This window comes from Hoplias malabaricus, chromosome 16 (assembly GCF_029633855.1).
Source record: "Hoplias malabaricus isolate fHopMal1 chromosome 16, fHopMal1.hap1, whole genome shotgun sequence".
Taxonomy (NCBI): Eukaryota; Metazoa; Chordata; class Actinopteri; order Characiformes; family Erythrinidae; genus Hoplias; species Hoplias malabaricus.
The window spans coordinates 9,629,401-9,651,426 of NC_089815.1; the positions used below are offsets into that span (position 1 = coordinate 9,629,401).

A 22,026-nucleotide genomic window follows, 5' to 3' on the forward strand; every position below is an offset into this window, starting at 1 on the left:
CACCTCACATTGATAAAGGACAAAGGATCTGCTGCTAATAACTTGGTGCCAGATACTGCAGGACACATTCAGAGGAGCCTGAGAGCCTTTTGGCAGCATAATGTCAGCCATGTGTTTTAATGTTATGGCTGACTTGTGTGTGTGTGTATATATATATATATATAGTATAAATTTTTGTGCATATATCTGAGATTACACATATATTAGAAACAGCATAATGTATCAGGATATATACAGCTATGTCTAATAATTTACCAGAATGAACTTTTTATGCATATTTGGTATACTTTAACATAGAAACTAAATGAAAAAAAAAATAGCAAGACCCATCCAAATAGAATTCAGCTTAATTTAAATGTAACTGTCAGAATAAAAGGTACTGTACGGGTACATTATTGCCCACTAAAGGCACAAACCGTGTAAATGTACCTTTAAAGACACCAATGTAGTGTTAAAATCCAGTTGTATTCCTTAAAGGTACGTTACATTCTCCAGAAGGAGAGGTGAATATATTTCAGCTTTCTTCAGAACTGCATTAAACAAACAAACAATAAACAATTAAATAAATGGAAATGAAATGGGGCATATGATCTGAATGTAAATTAAAAACCTACAAATCTAGAATAGGATACTATTCGTTTACTAAATGATTAAATAAAATGCAATGTATATAGTGCTTTTCACAACAGAAAATCATCAGAAAGCAGCTTTACAAAGATCCAGGTCCAAGTCTCCTATGACTAAGCCAAGGGCAACATTGACAAGGAAAAGCTCCCTTAACACATGAGGAAGACACCTTGAGAGGAACCCCGAATCATAAGGAGGAACTCATCCTCCTCTGGACAACACCAGAGAGCACAGAAATAAAAAATTAATAATGAATATTCACCATTGAGTGTACCACCTGAGTAACAGCAAAAGGCACCACAGTGTGTTTTTCTGAGTGTACATACACAAATTGTGTAATTACATTATAGAAACACGCTCCTGAAGGTTAAAATGTCAGTGCCATATTTAAGCTCAGCTTTTCCTTCTTCAGTATAGCTTGACCTTTTTTCATGACCTGCTGCTCTTATAAACTGTCTATACCTCCTCATGGGCCTGAACCTGTCATTCGACCTCTTCTTGAGCTGAGCTGATCTGAGCTCAGGCCGTACCTCCCTCCGGTTTGTAGAGAGATTAGCGCCATCTACTGTTTCTGGTTAATACCATCGATGTCGACCCCTGGCCATAATTCTCCTTGTCAAAGTCCACTTCTCCTCAGTGGGTCTGTGGTGCTGCTGGTCAGTCATTAATCTGTGCTATAACAAACTATTATCTTTTAATGGGCCCGGGACTACACTGAGTAGGCCCTGGCCTCTTTGATATGTTCAGATGAGCTGAGAGATGCAGTGGGGATTGAAAGCAGGCCCCTCTTGTGCGGTTTATTAGAGGTTACTCCGCTGTTTTTATTCAGGTTGCTAGGAGAGACTCACATGGCTCTATATATGTGGCTTGATGAACTCCAGCGATGATGGTTTCTGTTGGAGCTGATCCGTGTTTGGCTTGTGCACTTGTTTCCACATCCAGACACAAGGCAGGTGTTTCCCAGGGCACGCTGGGCCAGATCTGCTTTGTAAGGGAAGGCATTATGGCAGCTGCACTAACCTGCTGTCAAAGCTTCACAGAGCTGGCTGGATTCAGACTAGCTGGAGGCTAGTCAGTGTTTTCAGTGGAACAACTGGTCTCGTATTTGCTATCTTATAGGTTTCACTTTTATGATAATAAAAATGTCTGTATGATTCAAATAAAAAATAAATTTTGATGTGAAATACTAATTTGTTTAGACTTGTAATGGCCCTGTTTTCTGTTTGGTGCACAAACCAAAAAAAAATACAAATGGTGCAACATTATTATTTATTAATGAAACAAAGAGTGTAAATGTACCTTAATTGTACAGCAGTGGTTTAATTTCCAGTTTGTCCTCTAAATGTACATATCCATTTTCTTCTCTAGACAAAGAGGTGAATATTTATAAGCTTCATTATATAAAATAAAATTGTCGGAGGTTAAATTGGGCGTAGGAAATCAGCGTACCTGAAAATGCTACTATATGTTACTATTATGCTCTCTAACATAAAGTCCCGAATACATACCCTTGAGGTACCCAGCAAAAGGTACCACGACATTGAGAGTTTTTGTGGTGTGGGTGGTGACCATGAATAATTTTGCAAAAATACATTAAGGAAAAAAGTAGGTGTAAGATGTCTCATGTATCAAATCTGTAAACATTTCATGTAAAACTTTTCATCGAGGGAGCATTTAAAGTTCTTCTAATGTCTGGTGTCCCTCTTTAACTTCCTCTAAAATGGAGCCTTTCACATCAAGTCATTTGAAATACCGATAGTACACAGATAATTAACTTTTACAGTAAAGGGGGCAGATAAGATTTTTTAAGTAATTTTGCAAAACATGGTTCTTTAGTTTCCTGGAGGTGCTGTTTAAACTAGAGAACCTGATTCGACTGGTCTGTTAATTGTCAGACTTAGCATGTATGATTTAGGTGCAATGGTGGGCTGACGGTGATGTCACTGCTGCACATTTCTGAAGCCTGGGGATATAGGGTTCCCTCCTCGCCTTGGGTCTGCGTAGTGCACTGGTCAGTGCCCTCCTAGTGCCGATTCCAAGTGCTGAAGTACGTCCAATGTAAAACCTGTATGTGAGCATCTGACAGTAGGACAACAACAGTGTTTGATTTAGCATAAATTTGTGTGCTGTACTCTGCTATAGAAGATCTAATTTCCTAAAGAGTCTTTCAGAGAATGTTCCCACGAGGAAGAACAAATGCCTGCACAAAGAAGCTTCTAAACTTTATGATACACAATGCAAAAGCTTATCAAAGGCTTATTTAAAAAATATGGAAAACTTACTTGCAAATGAAAAATGAACCGTAGACCCAAATCAAGAACGATTTATTTTTAAAGGGTGCAGTAACAGTGTCATAGCTCCTCCAATCACTTCATGACATATGACATTGTCACTGTGTTTCTCCCAGCTCATGTGTGGGGAATGAAGCAAACATTTTTGGATGCATTTTGATTAGCCTCATAACTCTCTTAGTGTCTGGGATGTTGCTCCTGGCCCAGGCTCAGAGCAGGCTCCATTCTGTGTGTTGTTCCATATGTCCCCCCTGTCTTCTGCAGATTTGTGAGCCATCATCAAGTCTTACGAGCAAGAGACAGTGACTTGGAGTTATTTGGCCAGCTTTGAGCTTCTTTCTCGCTTTCACTTTCTCCCACTTTTTTTGTTTTGGTTCCCTCCACTGTGCATAGAGACAAACAATATCGCTCTCTCATGTGGTCGGGACCCTTTCTCGATCCAAAAGCTAACCATTTGTTTGTGTCTGTTAGCGCCATCTCTCCCACTCCCGATTACGACAGATTTAAGCGCTTTCTGGGACCTCACACGCAAACCAAAAACGTGGCAGCCATGGATGCAATTATCTTTCTCAGCAGCTTTCCAGTATATGGATGGGAAGGGCTCTTCTTTGGGCTGGCATGGGGAGAATGAGGGAAGAAAGGAGCGAAGGGGAAGAGAGGAGTTTGGATCATGGAATTGTTCATGCACAAGTGAAGGAACCCATATGGTTGGTGGGGTGCTAACATTATTGAGCATGGTGTTGACTAAAGGCCCAAAATAAAGCATAATATCTCATCAACAGTTTGTCTCTCTTTACTGAGGGCTCCTCCTTCACTGTGGCCTTGTAAATTCCAATCGCTAATTTCAACGGTTATGCAATTACTTGTCTGGGCGATATCTGCTGTCATCAATCATGCTGACTTTTAACTTCTCTAATTGCATAGATGCTTGTACCCAGATGTGTCAATACATCAGGCTCAGGATCTGCAGGCCCATAATGCACATCAACACCGAAATGGTGTCTTTCTCTCTTAAATTAACGTGTGCATTCTGCACATAAATAATAGAGAATGTCAATGAAGGCAGCAAATCCCACGCACGATTCCTTATATCTCAGGCCATCTATGTCAGGCACTCGCCAAGACCCAACCACGCTGAAGAATAACAAACACATAAATCACGCAGTCACAGAAAAGACGTTCGATGGCGCAAATCCCTCGGGATGGGATTATGAGGAGCTACTTGTGAGCTTGAGATATTTTTGAGGTTAATCGCCAGCAAGTGTCAACTATAGGTCCAAAATTTTAAGATACCCATCATAATGAGTTAGTTTAAGTACTTTATGTCGCACCTTATATGGACAGAAATGCTTGGGCACACACCAGTGGTACAATCTTTGTACAAAGACCTGATATGAAATGGGACATGCTGGAGCAGCTACACATGAACTTGAGCTCATCACACTCAGTGCCAAGCGTCAGCTATAATGGAATAAAGCATTGGCTGTGGAGAAATTAAACTGTTGGAAGCTCTATCCAGTACCTTTGGGACAAGCTGAAGTGGTGTTTGTGATCCAGAACTAATCATCCAACATCAGTACATAATCTCTTTAATGTTCTCATGGCTGAATGCCATTAAATACTCACAGTAATGTTTTAATATTTACTGTAAAGACTTCCCAAAGGAGTAGAAGATGTTACATTGACCCAAAAAGCCAAACTACTCATTAATGTTGGATGAGCATGTACTGCAAACCTTTAGTCATATTGTGTATATGGCTGTTGGACTGGCTAAGACTAGAGGTACAGAGTACCAGGAGCTACAGTGGGACCACTGTCATTTAAGTCCAAATACTGTCTGTTAAACATTGAAATCAAGAGAGCAACCAACTGAGAGGCATCACCCAAACCACCCACTCTTTTTTGGCAAAGCTGCAGTTCAAGCTGTTGAACACCATGTGGGTTGTGTTATTTGACCAGAAAAAAATTATCTGTATCTAATGCACTGCGCCCAGTGCGCTCAATGGTTGTATTAATGTAAGGGGCTATTAACTGGTTATGTGTTCATGACCTGTCACTGGGTTAATCCTCTGTTCCTCTCCTCTCCAACTTTAGTCACACTGTAAACCCTAATATTCAAATTAAATAACTGGATTGAGTGATTCTGACTTTAAACATACTATAAAGTTACAATTCTTCAAAAATGTCTCCTTTTTGAGTTTGTGAACCAGTTTATGTTTTGATTTTGACTTCTTTAAGTGGGCAGCGCAGTGCCACAACAGAAAGGTTTGCTGTCATACACATCCCAGATCCTGGGGTTGTGGGTTTGAGTCCTGCATCTGGTCACTGTCCGTGAGGAGTTTGGTGTGTTCTTCCTGTGTCTGCGTGGGTTTCTCTGGGTGCTCCAGTTTCTTCTCACAGTCACACTGACACACACTGGGTGAATTTGACATGTAAAATTTTCCATAGGTATGAGCATGTGGTCCAGATTGTGTTCCCGGTGGGTTCTGGATAAACCACAACAGAACAATGCAATTGTTGCATTGTAACAATTGCCATAAATGCAATTATGGTTACAACATTAATATTTTGGGCGGCACGGTGGCGCAGCAGGTAGTGTCGCAGTCACACAGTTCCAGGGGCCTGGAGGCTGTGGGTTCAATTCCCGCTCCGTGTGACTGTCTGTGAGGAGTTGGTGTGTTCTCCCCGTGTCCGCGTGGGTTTCCTCCGGGTGCTCCGGTTTCCTCCCACAGTCCAAAAACACACGTTGCAGGTGGATTGACGACTCGAAAGTGTCCGTAGGTGTGAGTGAATGTGTATGTGTCTGTGTTACCCTGTGAAGGACTGGCGTCCCCTCCAGGGTGTATTCCCGCCTTGCGCCCAATGATTCCAGGTAGGCTCTGGACCCCCCGCGACCCTAAATTGGATAAGCGGTTACAGATAATGGATGGATGGATGGACATTAATATTTTTAAGTTAATAAACAGAAATGTCAGGAGTATCAGAAATCTCAAAAAAATGCATTTGTTACTCAATGCAGTAAAGTACACTTAAGTAATCCGTTTTAAATGTTTTAAGGCAACAGACTGCTTATTTTTTGCTCATTTATTTACAGTGCAGTTTACAGTCATTACCATGTAATTGCTGAATAGTAAGGCTCGGTATGTGTACTGAGAACAGGGGTTTGAATGACAGATATTAACAGGTCCAAATCATTCAAATCATTGCTTAAAACTTATAACATTTCTCTCAACTGATCCTTCTGCTCTTTTGGTATATATGGAGCAACATTACTGTGCAAAACTCAGCCTTCATTTATTTAATGTTGAGCCATAGGGTCATTTTTAATTTTCCATTGTCAGCGTACTCAGTTTACGTACAAACCAGATTCCAAAAAAGTTGGGACACTAAACAAATTGTGAATAAAAACTGAATGCAATGATGTGGAGATGTCAATATTTTATTCGTAATAGAACATAGATGACAGATCAAAAGTTTAATCTGAGTAAATGTAACATTTTAAAGGAAAAATATGTTGATTCAAAATTTCACAGTGTCAACAAATCCCAAAAAAGTTGGGACAAGTAGCAATAAGTGGCTGGAAAAAGAATTGAGCATATAACGAACAGCTGGAAGACCAATTAACACTAATTAGGCCAATTGACAACATGATTGGGTATAAAAAGAGCTTCTCAGAGTGTCAGTGTCTCTCTGAAGCCAAGATGGTAAGAGGATCACCAATTCCACCATTGTTGCGCAGAAAGATAGTGCAGCAATACCGGAATGGTGTTACCCAGCGTAAAATAGCAAAGACTTTTAAGTTATCATCATCAACCGTGCATAACATCATCAAAAGATTCAGAGAATCTGGATCAGTTGCTGTGCGTAAGGGTCAAGGCCGTAAAACTCTACTGGATGCTCGTGATCTCCGGGCCCTTAAACGTCACTGCACCTCAAACAGGAATGCCACTGTCAAGGAAATAACAGAATGGGCTCAGGAATACTTCCAGAAGGCATTGTCAGTGAACACAATCCACCGTGCCATCCGCCGTTGCCAGCTGAAACTCTGAAACCAGAGAGGACAAGGATAACCCAAGTTGTTATCAACGCTCCGTTCAGAAGCCTGCATCACTGATGGTACGGGGTTGCATGAGTGCTTGTGGCATGGGCAGCTTGCATGTCTGGAAAGGCACCATTAATGCAGAGAACTATGTTCAGGTTCTAGAACAACATATGCTCCCATCTAGAAGTCATCTCTTTCAGGGAAGACCCTGCATTTTTCAACAAGATAATGCCAAGACGATTGAACAGTTAGAGGTCTGTATTAGACATGAATGGGAGAGCATTCCTATTTCTAAACTTGAGAAACTGGTCTCCTTTGTCCCCAGACGTCTGTTGAGTGTTGTAAGAAGGGGGGATGCCACACAGTGGTAAAAAATGGCCATGTCCCAACTTTTTGGGGATTTGTTGACGCCATGAAATTTTGAAACAACATATTTTTCCCTTAAAATGATACATTCTCTCAGTTTAAACTTTTAATCTGTGATTTGTGTTCTATTCTGAATAAAATATTAGATGTTGGCTCCTCCACATCATTGCATTCAGTTTTTATTCACAATTTGTTTAGTGTCCCAACTTTTTTGGAATCCGGTTTGTACTCTCAGTGTCTGTATTAGTTTCCACTGTTTTTTTTTCTCAATGTAAGTATTCCCAAACACATTCAGTGATGCTGAGGTCTGCCCTATGGAGCAGTTTGCCATTGTACTAAGAATTCCAGCAACTTCATTTTTTAGCTCATTGTTTATTTGCACATGTTCTACTCTGTGTCTCAGTAATGGTTGTTCCAGAGCTCCACGACCTTTCAGACCCACAACATTATCCTTATACAGTGTACGGGTAGAGTTTTTCCAGATCTTATGAGAGATTACAGCTTGTCTCGTGTCTTTCATGTCTATGTCTATAGGCACCGAGTTTTTGCGCATTATGAAAATGCGCATGAAAAAACCTGAATGGATCCCGCGCCCACAGGCTTTTACTGGACTCCACCCTACTCACCTTACTCTTCTTTCTTTTCTGTCTTCTCCGCACTTTACCACTCCCACTCTGTTCTCATACCAGTGCCCGAGCTTCTTGTTAGTGCATGTGGAATATAGTAGACACACAGCAGACACCCCCCCCCCAACAAAATACCGTCCATGATCACGGTCCTACGTCATCTGAAGTTTATTCGCAGAAGTGCATTGGGTGGAAACACGACTCATTTCGCGTTTTTATTTATTTATTACGCAAAACATATGCGAACGATTTGGGTGGAAAAACACCTTATGAAAGTAATGTTTAATTGTTGGGATTATGATATGACACAGGTCTTGTACTGGTTCCCGTTTTCTCTAGCGCTTTTAAGAACTTTGAGCTCTACAGAAGCTCGTCTATTTTTTATATTTCCCTTGCAAATAAATTAAGGGTTTTACACAGCACTGTACATTTCAAGACTCCAAAACACATCATCTCTGTACATAATACTCCTCCTGGAGCCAGACAGAGGTGATAAAGCTGGGTGGGAGATGGGTCTGAGAATGGTGAATAAGGCTTAATTGTGGCATGGGTGCAGTCTACTTGACTGATGAAGCAGAGGTCCAAAAGAGAAAATAGACAGCCACATGAAAGTCATTTCTTGTCCCATAAGGCCTTTAAAAAAAAGACTATACATGGACCACTTGTGCCGCAGTGCGGCTTTGTGTGTGTGGGACACGCTGACGTCACTTGGCCTTGTCATTTCTCTGAAAGCATTTAGGGGCTGAGAAAATGAAGTGATCCCTTCCCTGTCAATGTAAATAAATTCCATACTCCTCAAGCAAAGGCATTCTCTTACCACTCCAGTTTTGCGGTGAGACAGAGGCATTTCAAATGGTGGGGCAACTGAGCTTGTGGGCTACCAGCATACAGAACTGTGAGAGTATACCATTCATTGCTCAAATATCTGGTATTACACCCAGAACATTATACTAACTATAGACACTGGAATACAAATAACTACTAATAACATACTTTTAACATTTGAAGAGGATCACTAAAGTGGGGTGAGTCTACATGCTGGTTTATAGTAATATGGCCATATTTTATTACAGGCAAAAATCATCTATTAAGAAAAACTAGCCTAAATCTGAAGGGCTCTACATTGAATCAGGTGCACTATAAAATTGGTTTCGAAAGGTAGTACATTTGTTTTGGAATGGGCATTTAGAAAACCAAAGTATGTTGCAAGACTACTGATACACAATTAGTCCTCTCATGACCTCTAGTGGACAAAAGTGGTAGCACATTTCGTTGTCCAAAGACAAGTAAAGGAGAAATAGTATTGTCATTAATGTCCTTCATTGATTTGCCCTAGTGTTCAGATTTGAAACTCTGCAAAAAAAAAAAAAACACTGTAGATGTATGTATTTGTAGTAGTGAAGATGTCCATCAGTGTGTACTGTATTAAATGTAGCAACACTTGCATTTGCTTCCTCACAATGTCATCCAACACCTTCTTTTCACACTGCCACTAACACAACTTTACCTGACAGCTCCACCTGAGAGCACTAAATACCCAGATTTGTCCCATAGATTAACCAACACCAACACTGCTGACTGCATAACAAAGCCACTCCATTTATCATAAATTTTGGATGGTTCTGTCACTCGAGTTCCACTGCTGCACAGCGTTAGGAGGCTTTATACTTGGCTAACCAATGGTTGGTGTTGGGCATTGCATTTAATAAGTGCTTATATGGGAAGATTACACAAGCTGTGTGAGCACAAGGCAGGAACACACCATGGACAGGGCACCAGTCCATGGCAGTGCATCACACAAGCACTCACACATTCACACCTGTGGACAATTTCACACGCTCACACAGTTACACCTATCAACATTTTTTTGGAATTAGTTTGAGGAAACTAGAGCACTATGTCTGCATGGGTTTTCTCCCACAGTCCAAAAACATACATTGGCAGGTGACTTGACTACTCAAATTGTCCACCGGACTCACTGCGACTCTGAACTGAATAAGCAATTATAGACAATGGATGGATGAATGGATGAATGACTGTTTGAAATAAAATAAGTCTGAATATTTTGAGAAACACTGTTTGGATTGTTTAAATTACGCCTGAAGAGACAATTCTCTCTAGTTTGCACAGTGGTTTCAGCTATCTAATGCTAATGTCAATCTGGTCCTGATTTGCCAAAAGGCTGCATATTTCTTCATTTGTCAAACCTATAGACAAGTATAACATCACTATATTCCTCATTTTCACTCCATTTTCAAGGGGCTGTTTCTGCCTCTTTAGACACGCAGCAAAATATTCTTAATGTATTCCTGAAAATGTCCAACTTTATTCTCTAAACCCATTTTTTTCCCAAGTGGCCCCATGTCATATACCCCACTAAGTCATAGTTATACCTAATTTTTTGGACTAGACAGTTTTAATAATAATAAAAAACAATTTCAGGTCTGTTTGGAAAGAGACTTTGGTTCACTTTATGTCTGTTTTTTTTTTATGAGTTATTTTTCTCCATCCCAAGTAGACGTCTCTGCAGAACACATCGAGTGGGCATTTTGCAGTCATTCAATCCGATGTTTTCTAGGATTATTTTGACAATTGACAAATATCTTAACGTGAGACGGGGCGGGGCGAAATGATGACGTTGCCACACGCCTACCTAAGCAGACAGGAAGTGTAAGAGTTTTTACCCCGCTGAACTGAGCACATCTTTCTCCTCATAGATTCTCTTTAGCGCAGCGCTCGATTTATAAAGCTTGGACCCTCAGTGGAAGTGTAGTTTTGCCGGAGAGGCCGAGCGGAGCAGGCTGAGGCGAGACTAACGGACACATAAGCAGTATTAAATACAAAAGACAAAGTAAATCGAAAGCTCTGACATCCCTTTCAATACTGAAAATAAAGGTAAGGAGAACATATTAGAACAAAGATTTCTCCTCTTGCTTCTGTAGAATCCGGTTCACGTTGTTAGCCCTGCGGAGTCTGTCTGGATCTGTGTACGGATACCTGCGGTTATCTGCGATATCTCCGGCCATTTCGCTCATTTTATCGCTTCTGTTAATCTGGTCTGTAGCGCTGCAGGACGCTCCGTCATTACACATTCTCTTTAACGAACTGTCTGGCTAGATGGGAGTTCAGTGTAGCGAGGGGGCTAATGTAATTAGCCGTGCAATGTTAGCTCGAATTTGCTAGACGGGTGCTAGCCGCTTAGCTCTAGTGATGTTCATTCCGGCTCTTTTCACTGACTCATATCTACTGACTCGTTTCGCCAAAGAGTCGGCTCTTCGTTTGTTCGGCTAATGGCCGAATGATTTAGGGAAAATCTCATTTTCATTGAGGGAAGTGTGTAACAAATTTGAATCTAAAATATAAAATATTTAGAGAGTTTCTTCATTGGCTTCTTTTGTAGATATTTAACAATTAGATCAATTCAAATTTGGTGTTGATACGATGTTTAGAGGGTCTTTTTGTTTTCTTTTCTTACTTTTTTGCAGTAGAGCTAGGAAACTTTAGAAGTTTACAAACAAGCCTAGTCTCAGGCCCATGATTTCACTGGAATGTGTCAGTATGCACTATATTAGTTTTATGTGATGGTCACATTTTGTATACAATTCCAAACAGAAATTGTAAGTTTTCTTCATATTATGAGTTTCTTTATAGGTTTATAATTTATAGAAATGGAAAGGTCATTGCTCTATTGAGGAAAGTATCTAGGATCCCCCTCTCCCCACACATACATCAACAAAGCAGTACACCAGTTCTTCCAACCTATGCACAGCAAGTTTGTTTTCCTCCAAATGTTGCACACGTTGGTTTTCCCCATGTTAACAACACTCCTGATTCAAATAATCAGCCCATTAATAGTTTATTAACCAGCCCTTTCTGAGCTCAAGTTGATGTGTTATGGCTGGAAAGCACAAAAATATGCAGGACCAGTGAATAAGAAACTACAGCATATTGCCATAACAAAGCAGCAATGCAATCTCAAATACTGCTTTGACGATACACTGGAGAGAGTTTACCAATAATGATGAAGTTTATTAGTCAGATATGACTCAGGTTTGGGTGATATGACTATTATCATGAGACAAGATGACCAAAAATGGTTTTCTGTATAGATATTGTTAGTGCAGCCCACTGTGAAATGCTGAGCAAAAGTAGTTGAGTTTTTGATAGTAGTAGTGTCCTTTTTTTAAAATTGGCTTTGAACAAACATCAGATGGACTAAATATTGTGATGAATATTGTTTACTGGCAAGATGTCCTAAGTACCATATAAACACTCAATATCCAGTTTTTCAGCTCCAGTTACTACATAGATGCACTTTATTGTTCTGTAGTCCAGCTGTTACCCTGCATAGCCACAATTCACCCCTTTTAAAATAAAATTTACTCACTCTCCACACCTATTTTTTTGGTCGACTTTGTACTTGTAAAGTCAGAGTGCGCAGCTCATCTGTTGCAGTTTGTCATAATTTAGTCATGTGCTCACTAATCCGTAGTCTCAGGAGGTTGTTGGCTGGATATTTTTTTTTGGTTGATGGACTGTTCTCAGCCCAGCAGTGATATTGAGGTGTTTAAACTTCAGAAGCATTGCTGTGTCTGATTCACTGATACCAGCACAACAGAGTAACCTGCCACTACTAGGTCAGTGCCACTGAAGTAATAATGATCCAAAGTCTAGGAGGCTTTTATTTTAGAAATACAAACAGTACATCTGTGGTAAATGGAGATTATTATGTGGAAATAAGAGTTTAGGATTATGGTTAGATATGATTTTGATTAGGTATTATATTTTAGCCGTTCCATTAAAGATTTGAATGAATTGGAAAACGGCTCTTCGACATGGGTCGACTCCCCTGTCCAAAATAAGTCGATACAAAGAGCCGACTCTCAGGAACGATTCATCACTATTTAGCTCCCTAGCTGTCGAACCGAAGAGAAAGGAATTCAGTGTGGGGTTTTCTTCGTTGGATTAAGACGGGTTTTCTTTATTTTAAACGGGAAGTTTGGTATCGCTTTTAACGTTTGGCCATTTGTCGCTCTCGTAAATGATTATTAATCGTCGAAAATAGTAAATATTCCTAAGACTCTAACGCCGTGAGAGGAGATAGTCTAGCTCGCTAGCCGACACCCTGCACAATTCCCCAAACCGGGACGAGCTTCAGCATCTTCACAAAGTATGGCCATGTTTGAGTCAGTATTTATTTCGAGTTTTTGTAGTTTAAACGACAAGGAGCCGTGTGAGGGACAGGTTGGACATTTTGGGTCTAGTTTGGTCACTCTTTGGTCCGTAATGTTCAATATATATTTGTTCATTTCTGCACTGAAAGTTGCCCACAGCTTTAATGCGCTGTGTTAAGGCCTGCCCTTTTTTGTCCACTACGACCCATATTCAACTGTGAGCTTCTGTATTAGAGGCATTGGACATAATTAAATCATAAAAAAAGCTATTCACATGCATTTTATATAAACGCTGACATGAGTCAAGAAACCGCAGAAGCCCAGGCACTATAAATATTGTATGCGGATTGATTTCTGATGCAGAATATATACATACTTTTTCTGTTTAGTTCATAATGTGAATGTGCTCCAAAGTTCTTCATTCTCTCTCATCGTTCCAGATGCCATCTGTGAGCGTTGGCGACTATGCTGTTCAGTCCTCCAGTCCAGAGCTCTGCTCTGCTCAGACAGCAGGAGCTCAGTCTGAGGCTTTGAAGCAAGTGCTGAGTATTATCGAGAAAAAGGTTCGCAACATGGAAAAAAGAAAGGTATTTTCCCCACATCTTCTATACGTTTGACTTCTCATATGAACCACTGGGCTCATTGGTTTGGGTTCATTAGTACTTAAGGATAAATAAAGTGTCAGGATGGCTGCTTGTAGGCTACTAGAGCTGCATTAGTTCCTGAATGTTTGTTGTCCCTTTCAGTCATTGTAACTGGCTGGGAAACTAGCTTTTCGGGATTGTACCATAGACATTGTACTCCTGTGGTGTGATAATATTGTTTGTTTATATATATATAAAATACACACATCACACAGAGTCCTGTTTTTCTAACTATTAATTTGAGTTTTCTTTGTTTTTAGTCCAAGCTGGATGACTACAAGACAAGGAAGAGCAAAGGCGAACAGTTAAATCAGGATCAGCTGGTTTGTATATCTGTATTAAGAAAGCTTTAGGAGTCCTGGATGTTTAGATATAAGTCACTTTTACAGCAAAGATGAAGTCCAATTTGAATAATGTAATTTTGTTCATGAATATACTTAGCACATCAGTGTCTATAGTTTGAAAAATGAGTATTCCCTTAATCCAGAAATTCAAATATGAACAAATAAATGTGGCATTGTCACAGTTTTGTAATTTCCAGCTTTGATTGAGTCATTGTGAGTATTAAGTATTAATGTTCAATTCCACTTAATTGCCAGAAGAAGGGGGTGTGTGGTGGGGGGTGGGGTCAGAGTCTAATATTCATAAGTACATTAAGCTGTGCCGCTAGGAAAAAGTTTTCTTTTTGCAGTTGTACATTGCTTAGCGTTTCTCTTACCCTACTGAGAATTTTCATAAATTTTAGATATATTGTATTCAATTATTAGATCACAAATTGAAATAAAAAATATATAATTCAGATCATTATTAAAGTAATTATTTTGTCTTTTTAAGACTTATTTGCCATATACATACTCACTTAATCACAGTGATTAGCCCTACACAGGAGAACGGGTTAAAATGAAAAATGAAATCCATGCTTTGCTCTTTTACTGAATGTATGTGTGAGGTAAATGTTAACTGGGGAAAATTGTGTTGCTTTCCCATGGTTTTATGTAAAAAAAAAATTCCCTGTATATTTTAGCTTCAGTGATCTGTGTGGCAGTGCAAAGCTGCTGTAGTACTATACTGTACTACAGTTATTTTACTCTGGTGGATCGAATATTTTGAATAAAACTGAAATGTTTAAATAGGCCCCAGTCAGAGCTTTCTGCAGGGGTTGTGGTTTTGTCCATTGTGACAGCAGGTCAGTCAGAGCAAAGGTTTCTGTACAGTGAGTGGTTTTGGCTGAACACGATGGGCAGTTCAGTTGTGCAGAGTGAGGCGTCACCAAAGAATAAGGCTTCTAAAATTACAGTGTATGCCTGGATTAAGCAAGAAAAGGCAGGGTTGTGCAGACTAGTGTCTAAGACATTATCCAATTGCTTATAGAACGTAGAGAAGAGTTGTGGATTTTGTTTTGCAATAAAGGAATGTTAGACGTTATATAGGAACAAGTCTATACAGAACAGCAGTATATAAATATCTGAATTTATGTTAACGTCTATTTAAATGTTTTTTTAGGATGCTTTGTCCAAAGCTCAGGAGGTGGCACATAACCTGGAGTTTGCTAGGGATCTGCTGAAGAACTTCATGTCTTTGAATTTTGAGGTCAGTATGTTTTCCAGCGCTGCATCACATTATTAGCAGTTTTCAGTTTTGTTTACCTGAGAGGATGAGCGCTTAGATGCCTGGTTCTTTTTCTTATGTCATCCTGTAGATCCAAAAGACAGTGAAAAAGGCATCACGGAGGGAGCAGATTAAGCGAGAGGAGGCAGAGAGACAAAAGCTCAAGACAGTGCTTGAGGTGCAGTATGTTTTGGACCAGCTGGGTGAGGAAAGTGTCAGGAAGGAGTTGAGACAGGCTGTTAGCAGTAGCAGTGAAGATGAAGGCCCTTTGCTCACCGAGGCAGAACTCAGTAGCCTTGATGAGTTCTACAAACTGGTTGGCCCTGAACGGGACCCCAACATAAGGTTAGGTGATGAACTTTCTTCATTGCATAAGCATTTTTAGGCTTTACAAGTGAGGTTTGCAAACTGTCATGTAAATGTAATGGATTATTTTCTTGCATTGCACGGTTTCAGGCTGACTGATCAGTTTGAAGAGGCGTCTGTACATTTGTGGGAGCTTTTAGGAGGAAGTAACAAAGCTGTGGCAGGAACCACATGTAAGTTAAAATAATAAATGATCTCTTTAGCAGTGCTTTCTGTGGTGCTCTAATGGTATTTATTTCAGTGAGTAAGCACTCCTTAAAATGGGATCACCAAAAAATTGCACAATTGGAGCCCATTCATCAGCAAGCCTGTCTATGAACACTTGATGCCTTGAGCACTGTGTTGTGTCTACAGCCCCAAAGGGCCAGCTGTGCCTCTCGTTGCCTCGCTGGCCTGAGTCAGCAGCTGGGCATTTTGCCCAGGGCCTGCTCAAAGCCCCTCAGCTGGGGGCCATCAGTGATGGACAGAGCCAGCTAGAGCATGAATAACTTCTGAACCCTGATTGTAGCCCATTTGTATGTTCCTTACTTCCTGTTGGCCAATGGAATGAATAAGGGTGCAGGATAAAGTAGTTGTATATGAGTGTAGTACGAGAACACTGATGGACAGAAATCGTGAACTATTAGATCAGAGACTGAAGTGTGCAGTGCTCTGTAATGCATAACAAATTTTTTAAAAATATTTTAAGTCAGAATGCCTCTCAATGTTTTATGCAGTCACGTGTGGCATATAGAAAAAATGCCTGTGAATCAGTACATGGACCATCAAAGAATGCTTATTGATAATGGAGTAGAACTGGCAGGTTGTTAAGAGTTGGAAAGCCACTATGGCTTGCTCACCTGAGTCTTTAAAATGTCAATTCTTGCATCGTTAGTATTGTGAAAGCAGTGCGCTCAGAAATAGTGCCATTATTCAGCACTGTCATTATGGTCATTTTCTCTCATAGACAAAACCCTTAAGGTGACTTTGGACAAGATCCTGCTAAGTGGGTACTTTGACCGAACACAGACACATCAGAACGGTGTGTGTGAGGAGGAGGAGCAACAGCCTGCTCCTGCTGAGTCATCAGAGTGTGAGGAGCAGCCAGCAGAGCCAGGTATGACTGGTCTCTTTTTTATTTATTTATTTATTTTTTATAATAAATAAATAAGAGGCTTATTTATTTTTAAGTTGGCTTGTTGATGTTTATGTCCTGTTGCAGAGGGGTCTATCACTCAAGAATTCCAAGAGACCATTGAGGTGGAATCAACAGAGGTAAATGCGTCATTTTGCAAATCTGTTATTAAAAGTGTATAGCACAGTAATAGTTACCTTGGTGCTTAACACTCCTTGCTTTTGTTGCAGTTTGTTAATCGACAGTTCATTCCAGATGCTAACTATACCAGTGCTGACAAAGAACCAGTAGGGGAATGGAGCGTTACCTCTGAGGTGAGGTCCCTCCCTGTTCCAAGTTTTAAAGTTATGAAAAAAATAAATGATCACTTAACTTTTTAATGTTGAATATTGAACTAAGTTTGTTTATCCTCACACTTCCTCATAGGTTGTAAGCTCCCTCCAGCAGCAACCACAGCAGCCACCTCCTTCAGCGATGAGCCCAGCTCTGGTCTCTTCTGAGCCTCATGCACTTAATCCTGTGCTCCCTCCCCCTGCAGCTGACCCATTGGTCAGAAAGCAAGCAGTGCAGGACCTCATGGCTCAGATGCAGGGCACTTATAACTTCATGCAGGTCAGACATTACAGCTGTTTGCCTAACTGTCCCTCAGACTTGTTGTGCTACACTAATTTTAATGTGTACATCTTTTTGCCCATGTTACAGGACTCCATGCTGGAATTTGATGGGCAGTCCTTGGATCCTGCAATTGTATCTGCCCAACCTATGAAGTCTGCACCGTTGGTCTGTGCCCCAGGTAGGCTTATTTCCTTTCCCAGTAGTATGGCTGTTGAGGCAAGTTTAGAGTAAGCCATAATCTTAAGTTGTGCTTACTTGTGATTTCATGTTCAGCTCACACAGAAACAAGACTCCCTCAACACAGTACAGTCCCTGTACATCCAGAACCCACGCAAGTAAGTAGTTGCTCATTTGTGGGGGAGAGGGGCGAGGCCCTCAGTTTTAGTCTTTTTATATATATCCAGTGATTCTGAGGAATGTATATGTATGCAGTTTTTGATTTTTATTTTGAATGTATAGCCATTTATTTTTTTCTTCTCAGTGGTATTTAAGTAGATGTAGCCAAATGAGCTCTTCCATTATTAGGAGCTGAACCAAAGGCCTCACTTACCAGATTAATGAAAGGCAGTTTTTGTTCTGCATTTTCAAATTTCTGTTACTTACAGCCTGAAGTGAAGGCCAGACTAATAATCATGGTTTACCACTAAAACCAGCCATTTCCACCCATGCCAAATGTGTTTATGACCATATCATATTGTATTGTACTTGAAATAAATTGTCCTACAGATTTCTATCTGAGTCCCTGAATAATACTGCTTTTTTTTATTCCTTTTAGGTACCCATGGTATCTCCTCCCACTGAATCGTATGCCTCCACACCACCCTTGTACCAACCCCCCCATAACTCTGACCCCCGGCCTCCCACTGATGCCATTGACCCCCTCCAGGTAAAGGAGCATGTGGGCATTTTTATGTGGATAAGTGTTCATGTAGGCCTGGATCTGTGGGTGGGGAGGGGGGACATGTCTGTTGATCCGTTGCCCATTCCCTAGGTATCCATGTCCCTGTCGTCTGAGCAGCCCCCTGCCCCTTCCTCCCAGCCCCAGGTCTTTCAGTCCGTCTCCAAACCCCTCCACAGCGGCATCAACGTTAACGCAGCACCATTCCAGTCCATGCAAGCGGTAGGCCTTGACCCGTCAGCATAGGCTTTTCACTCTTCATCCTCCTTCACAGCTACTACCCATGTCTGCTCTGTTTATCATGGCACATCATATACTGTTAGTGGGGTGGGTTTAAGCTTTCCTTTTGTAGTTTGTTTATATATTTACATAACTATTTACATTTTAGATATTTTATGGTTTATAACTTGTCTTGGTAAAGGCCTGTTTTCCACAAAAATATTTGGTCATTAGTGATAACTGATGTGATTTTGACTATTGAAATCATGCCTTTAGGGGCATTTTACTCAAACTTGCCTGCCCTAGTGCTGTGAAATAATCAGACATATATGGGTTATCCTCTTATCTGTCTTAGGTATTCAATCTGAATGCCCCAGTACCTCCATCTAATGAGATGGACCCTCAAAAGATGTCCAACCAGTACCAGAGCACTTACACCCCAGGCTTCAGCAGCCAATCCACCCATTCAGTAGAGCAACAGGAGCTTCAGCAGGAACCTCTCCAGTCAGGTATGCCACACAACCTTCTGTCTTTTAAATGCACCTGTCTCTACCAACTGACAGGGTTCTGTGTTCAGCTGATGTAATTTTTGTGTTTAGTTGTTGGAGCCTTCCATTCTCAAGACCAAGGCATTCCTTCCTCTGGAGGCCACCAGTCTATGGTCCAGCAGCCCTCAAGCCAAAGTTCAGGCTTCGGTCGGCAGTCATTCTACAGCAGCCGGGCTGTGCCACGTGCTGGCCCTAGGAATGCCAGAGGGGCTATGAATGGTTACCGAGGCCCATCAAATGGCTTCAGAGGTCAGTTTAATCTTCTGATAGTCAAACCATCAGATAAGATAAAATTACACTATTCCTAAGACGTTTTATAATGCTTGGTGGGTTTTTTAAAGGTGGATATGATGGCTATCGCCCTCCATTTCCTAACACTCCCAATGCTGGGTATGGGCAGACCCAGTTCAGCACTCCACGAGACTACTCCAGTAGCACTTACCAGAGGGTAAGTGCTCGAGGATTTGTTAACATATTTCTATTAAAGTGATTACTTAAATTATTAAAAATGTCATTTTAATGCTTATTTTATTTTTTCAATTATAATGGTATCTTTAAAAAAAAATATTGCTTGATGTACAAATGAGTCTGATGGACACGTGTTTAGTTTTAATGTCTTATAAGCTGTCATTTTCTGTATATATCTGTTGCAATCCTTTTAGATACTTGGTGTGAACATACAGAGTTAATCAAAACACCTTTCTTTTATTGATCATACTGTCATTAAAGTTGTTCATCCAAGGATTTTTAGCTGTTTGAATCTTTTTTTTTCCCCACTTCACTTAACAGGAAGGATATCAGCAGAATTTCAAGAGAGGAGCTGCCCAGGGACCTCGAGGTAGCTCTCGAGGTAATGCTCAAGTGATGCGATCATAAAAGTTTTGAGAAGACGAGTGTCTTTGGCCAATTTGAACATTCAGTTAATGAGTGTTAGCCCCTGCCCATTTTTACTCTTGCATTTTATTTTATTTTTTTTAATTATTATTTTTTTTCTTCCCTCATTCCCTTTTGGCTTATTGGTCAAAGTAAGCCCACTTTTTAGCGGATTTAATATACTTACACATTTTAAGGAGACACATGCAGAGCTGGAACTGTCAGTGTTGTAATTTTTTTAGCAAGGTTGTGTTTAAAAGCAAATAGATATTCCTGTAAACTTGAAAGATTTTCATTAATTTATTTTTTGTATAAAATAAAATGCAAAAAAATACCTGCCACTGTTGGTTTAATCCATGGGAGTGTTTGGAATATACATTATTTGCGACCTGTTCCTCTTTCCCCTCCATTTCATTTTTAAGAATCTACCTGCAGCCCTGGCCTTTGTATGCTTATGTCGCTCCTTGAGAGAATGTTTCAATAAAGTTGTGTTGCGTTACCTGCTTGTCTGCTGCTACTTTTTGCTTTTCATGCTCAAATCCTTAGACCTGCCATTGGAACTCGCTCAGTTTCTTGAAGTGGGGTGGTCAGTTGTCTGGCTTTGCTACAGAAGCTCTGATGGAGAGCAGTTGATTGCCTGGCTTAGCCGTCAGTTTTCCCAAAGCTTTGCTTTCTTGTCCTTTTGCTCTATGTATTGTGTCCTGCTTTCCAGCCAGGTTAATAGGACTGTCCTGAGTGTGTGGTATTTTGGAGGTTGTGGTAACCCAATGGCTAAAATGTTTACATTTGCTCTTGGTATGGGGAAATTACACACTACCACAATTCTGCTAATTCCTTCAACAGATGAATTTTCTTTTCGGCTTCATTTGGCCTGAGGATGCACTTTATCTAACTTGAGTCAGCTTGATTGCTTCATACATCCCCCCCCCCCCCCCCAAACGGTGTGCTTTACAATATTTTAAGTTAATTTTAAATCCAGCAACTGGGAAGACATACATTTCAGTGAGTGAATAAGTGTTGCTTTTGTCATAAAGGATCAGCATAAATGCAAATTGTCGTTCCACAGAGAACATGTTTCAATAGGAATTAATAGTAACCTGTTTTGTCACACACACTTTAATTTGATACACATTTTCAAATAAAAGTTCATTTTTAGGCTATTTAACTGAGTACTCGGGCTTCATTCTGGTCCTGTTTGCAGTGTTAGTTGGTTACACAGGTGAGTGGCATTTCATTCAAGACCCTCAAATTCTGTGCATGTAATTTGTGAAGGCTGGCTTGCATAATTGAGAAGTGAAATCTTTCACTGTGTGGTCATGATGGAAGTAACTGTCTTGTTTGTTTGGGTTACAGGACGAGGGGGACAATACAGGCCAAACCGAGGGATGGGCCACATGGCTGTGCAACAGAGCAGCTAACCCCAACCCATCCCACCTCAGTCTCTAATCACACACTTAATCTCTCCACCTGTGACACCCTGGACACAACTTGAGCTTTTTTAATCCATGTAGCAAGTAAGGACAAAGATGTCGGACATAGACAATGATAACGAAGCCATACCACTTGTAGCTCTGTATGTTTTAAAGCTTTCCCTCAAGTACATGCTGTTGCATAGCCTTAAAACTTATACGCAGGAACATTGTGCCTTTGCTTGTATGGGCTTCTTATTTTGAATCGGACCAGGTTAGACAAGGATGCATTGAACGCAGCCAAAGGAAATGTTCAAACAAATGTGAAGGATTAACAAAGTACTGTATTGTAATTTTTTTTTTCCCCTTATCTAGTTTATGGGAAAATCTGCATCGTAATGAATGTGACAGTATGAGTGCTTCATAGAATTAAATTTCTTTGAGTAGCTGTGTTAATTGTGGTTAATCACATGATTACTAAGTAATGCACTTGAAATGTACCGTTTTAATTTATGTATTGTGGATTAAGAAGGTCTGCAAAAGATCATCAGTGGAATGCCTCAACCACTTTAATATCTTCAAAACAGCACGCAAATTTGAATGTAA

At 40.4% G+C, this 22,026-nt stretch overlaps 1 protein-coding gene across 3 annotated transcripts; it reads left to right on the forward strand.

Annotated features, from left to right (window-relative positions):
• The first annotated feature begins 10,634 nt into the window (after window positions 1-10,634).
• On the forward strand, window positions 10,635-21,934 carry caprin1a (cell cycle associated protein 1a). 3 transcript variants are annotated; one of them, XM_066647110.1, is made up of 19 exons: window positions 10,635-10,847; window positions 13,567-13,713; window positions 14,031-14,093; window positions 15,274-15,360; window positions 15,470-15,723; window positions 15,835-15,917; window positions 16,691-16,840; window positions 16,946-16,998; window positions 17,089-17,172; window positions 17,285-17,470; window positions 17,561-17,651; window positions 17,747-17,808; window positions 18,249-18,359; window positions 18,465-18,593; window positions 18,946-19,099; window positions 19,190-19,387; window positions 19,480-19,586; window positions 19,928-19,988; window positions 21,365-21,934. In XM_066647110.1, exons 2-19 carry the CDS (start codon window positions 13,567-13,569, stop codon window positions 21,427-21,429), a joined length of 2,085 nt encoding a protein of 694 aa, XP_066503207.1. In that variant the 5' UTR covers window positions 10,635-10,847; the 3' UTR covers window positions 21,430-21,934. The 3 variants fall into 3 exon arrangements, with proteins under 3 accessions (XP_066503207.1, XP_066503209.1, XP_066503208.1); XM_066647111.1 differs by lacking the exon at window positions 10,635-10,847 and adding an exon at window positions 12,870-13,122; XM_066647112.1 differs by lacking the exon at window positions 18,465-18,593.
• The last annotated feature ends 92 nt before the right edge of the window (window positions 21,935-22,026 follow it).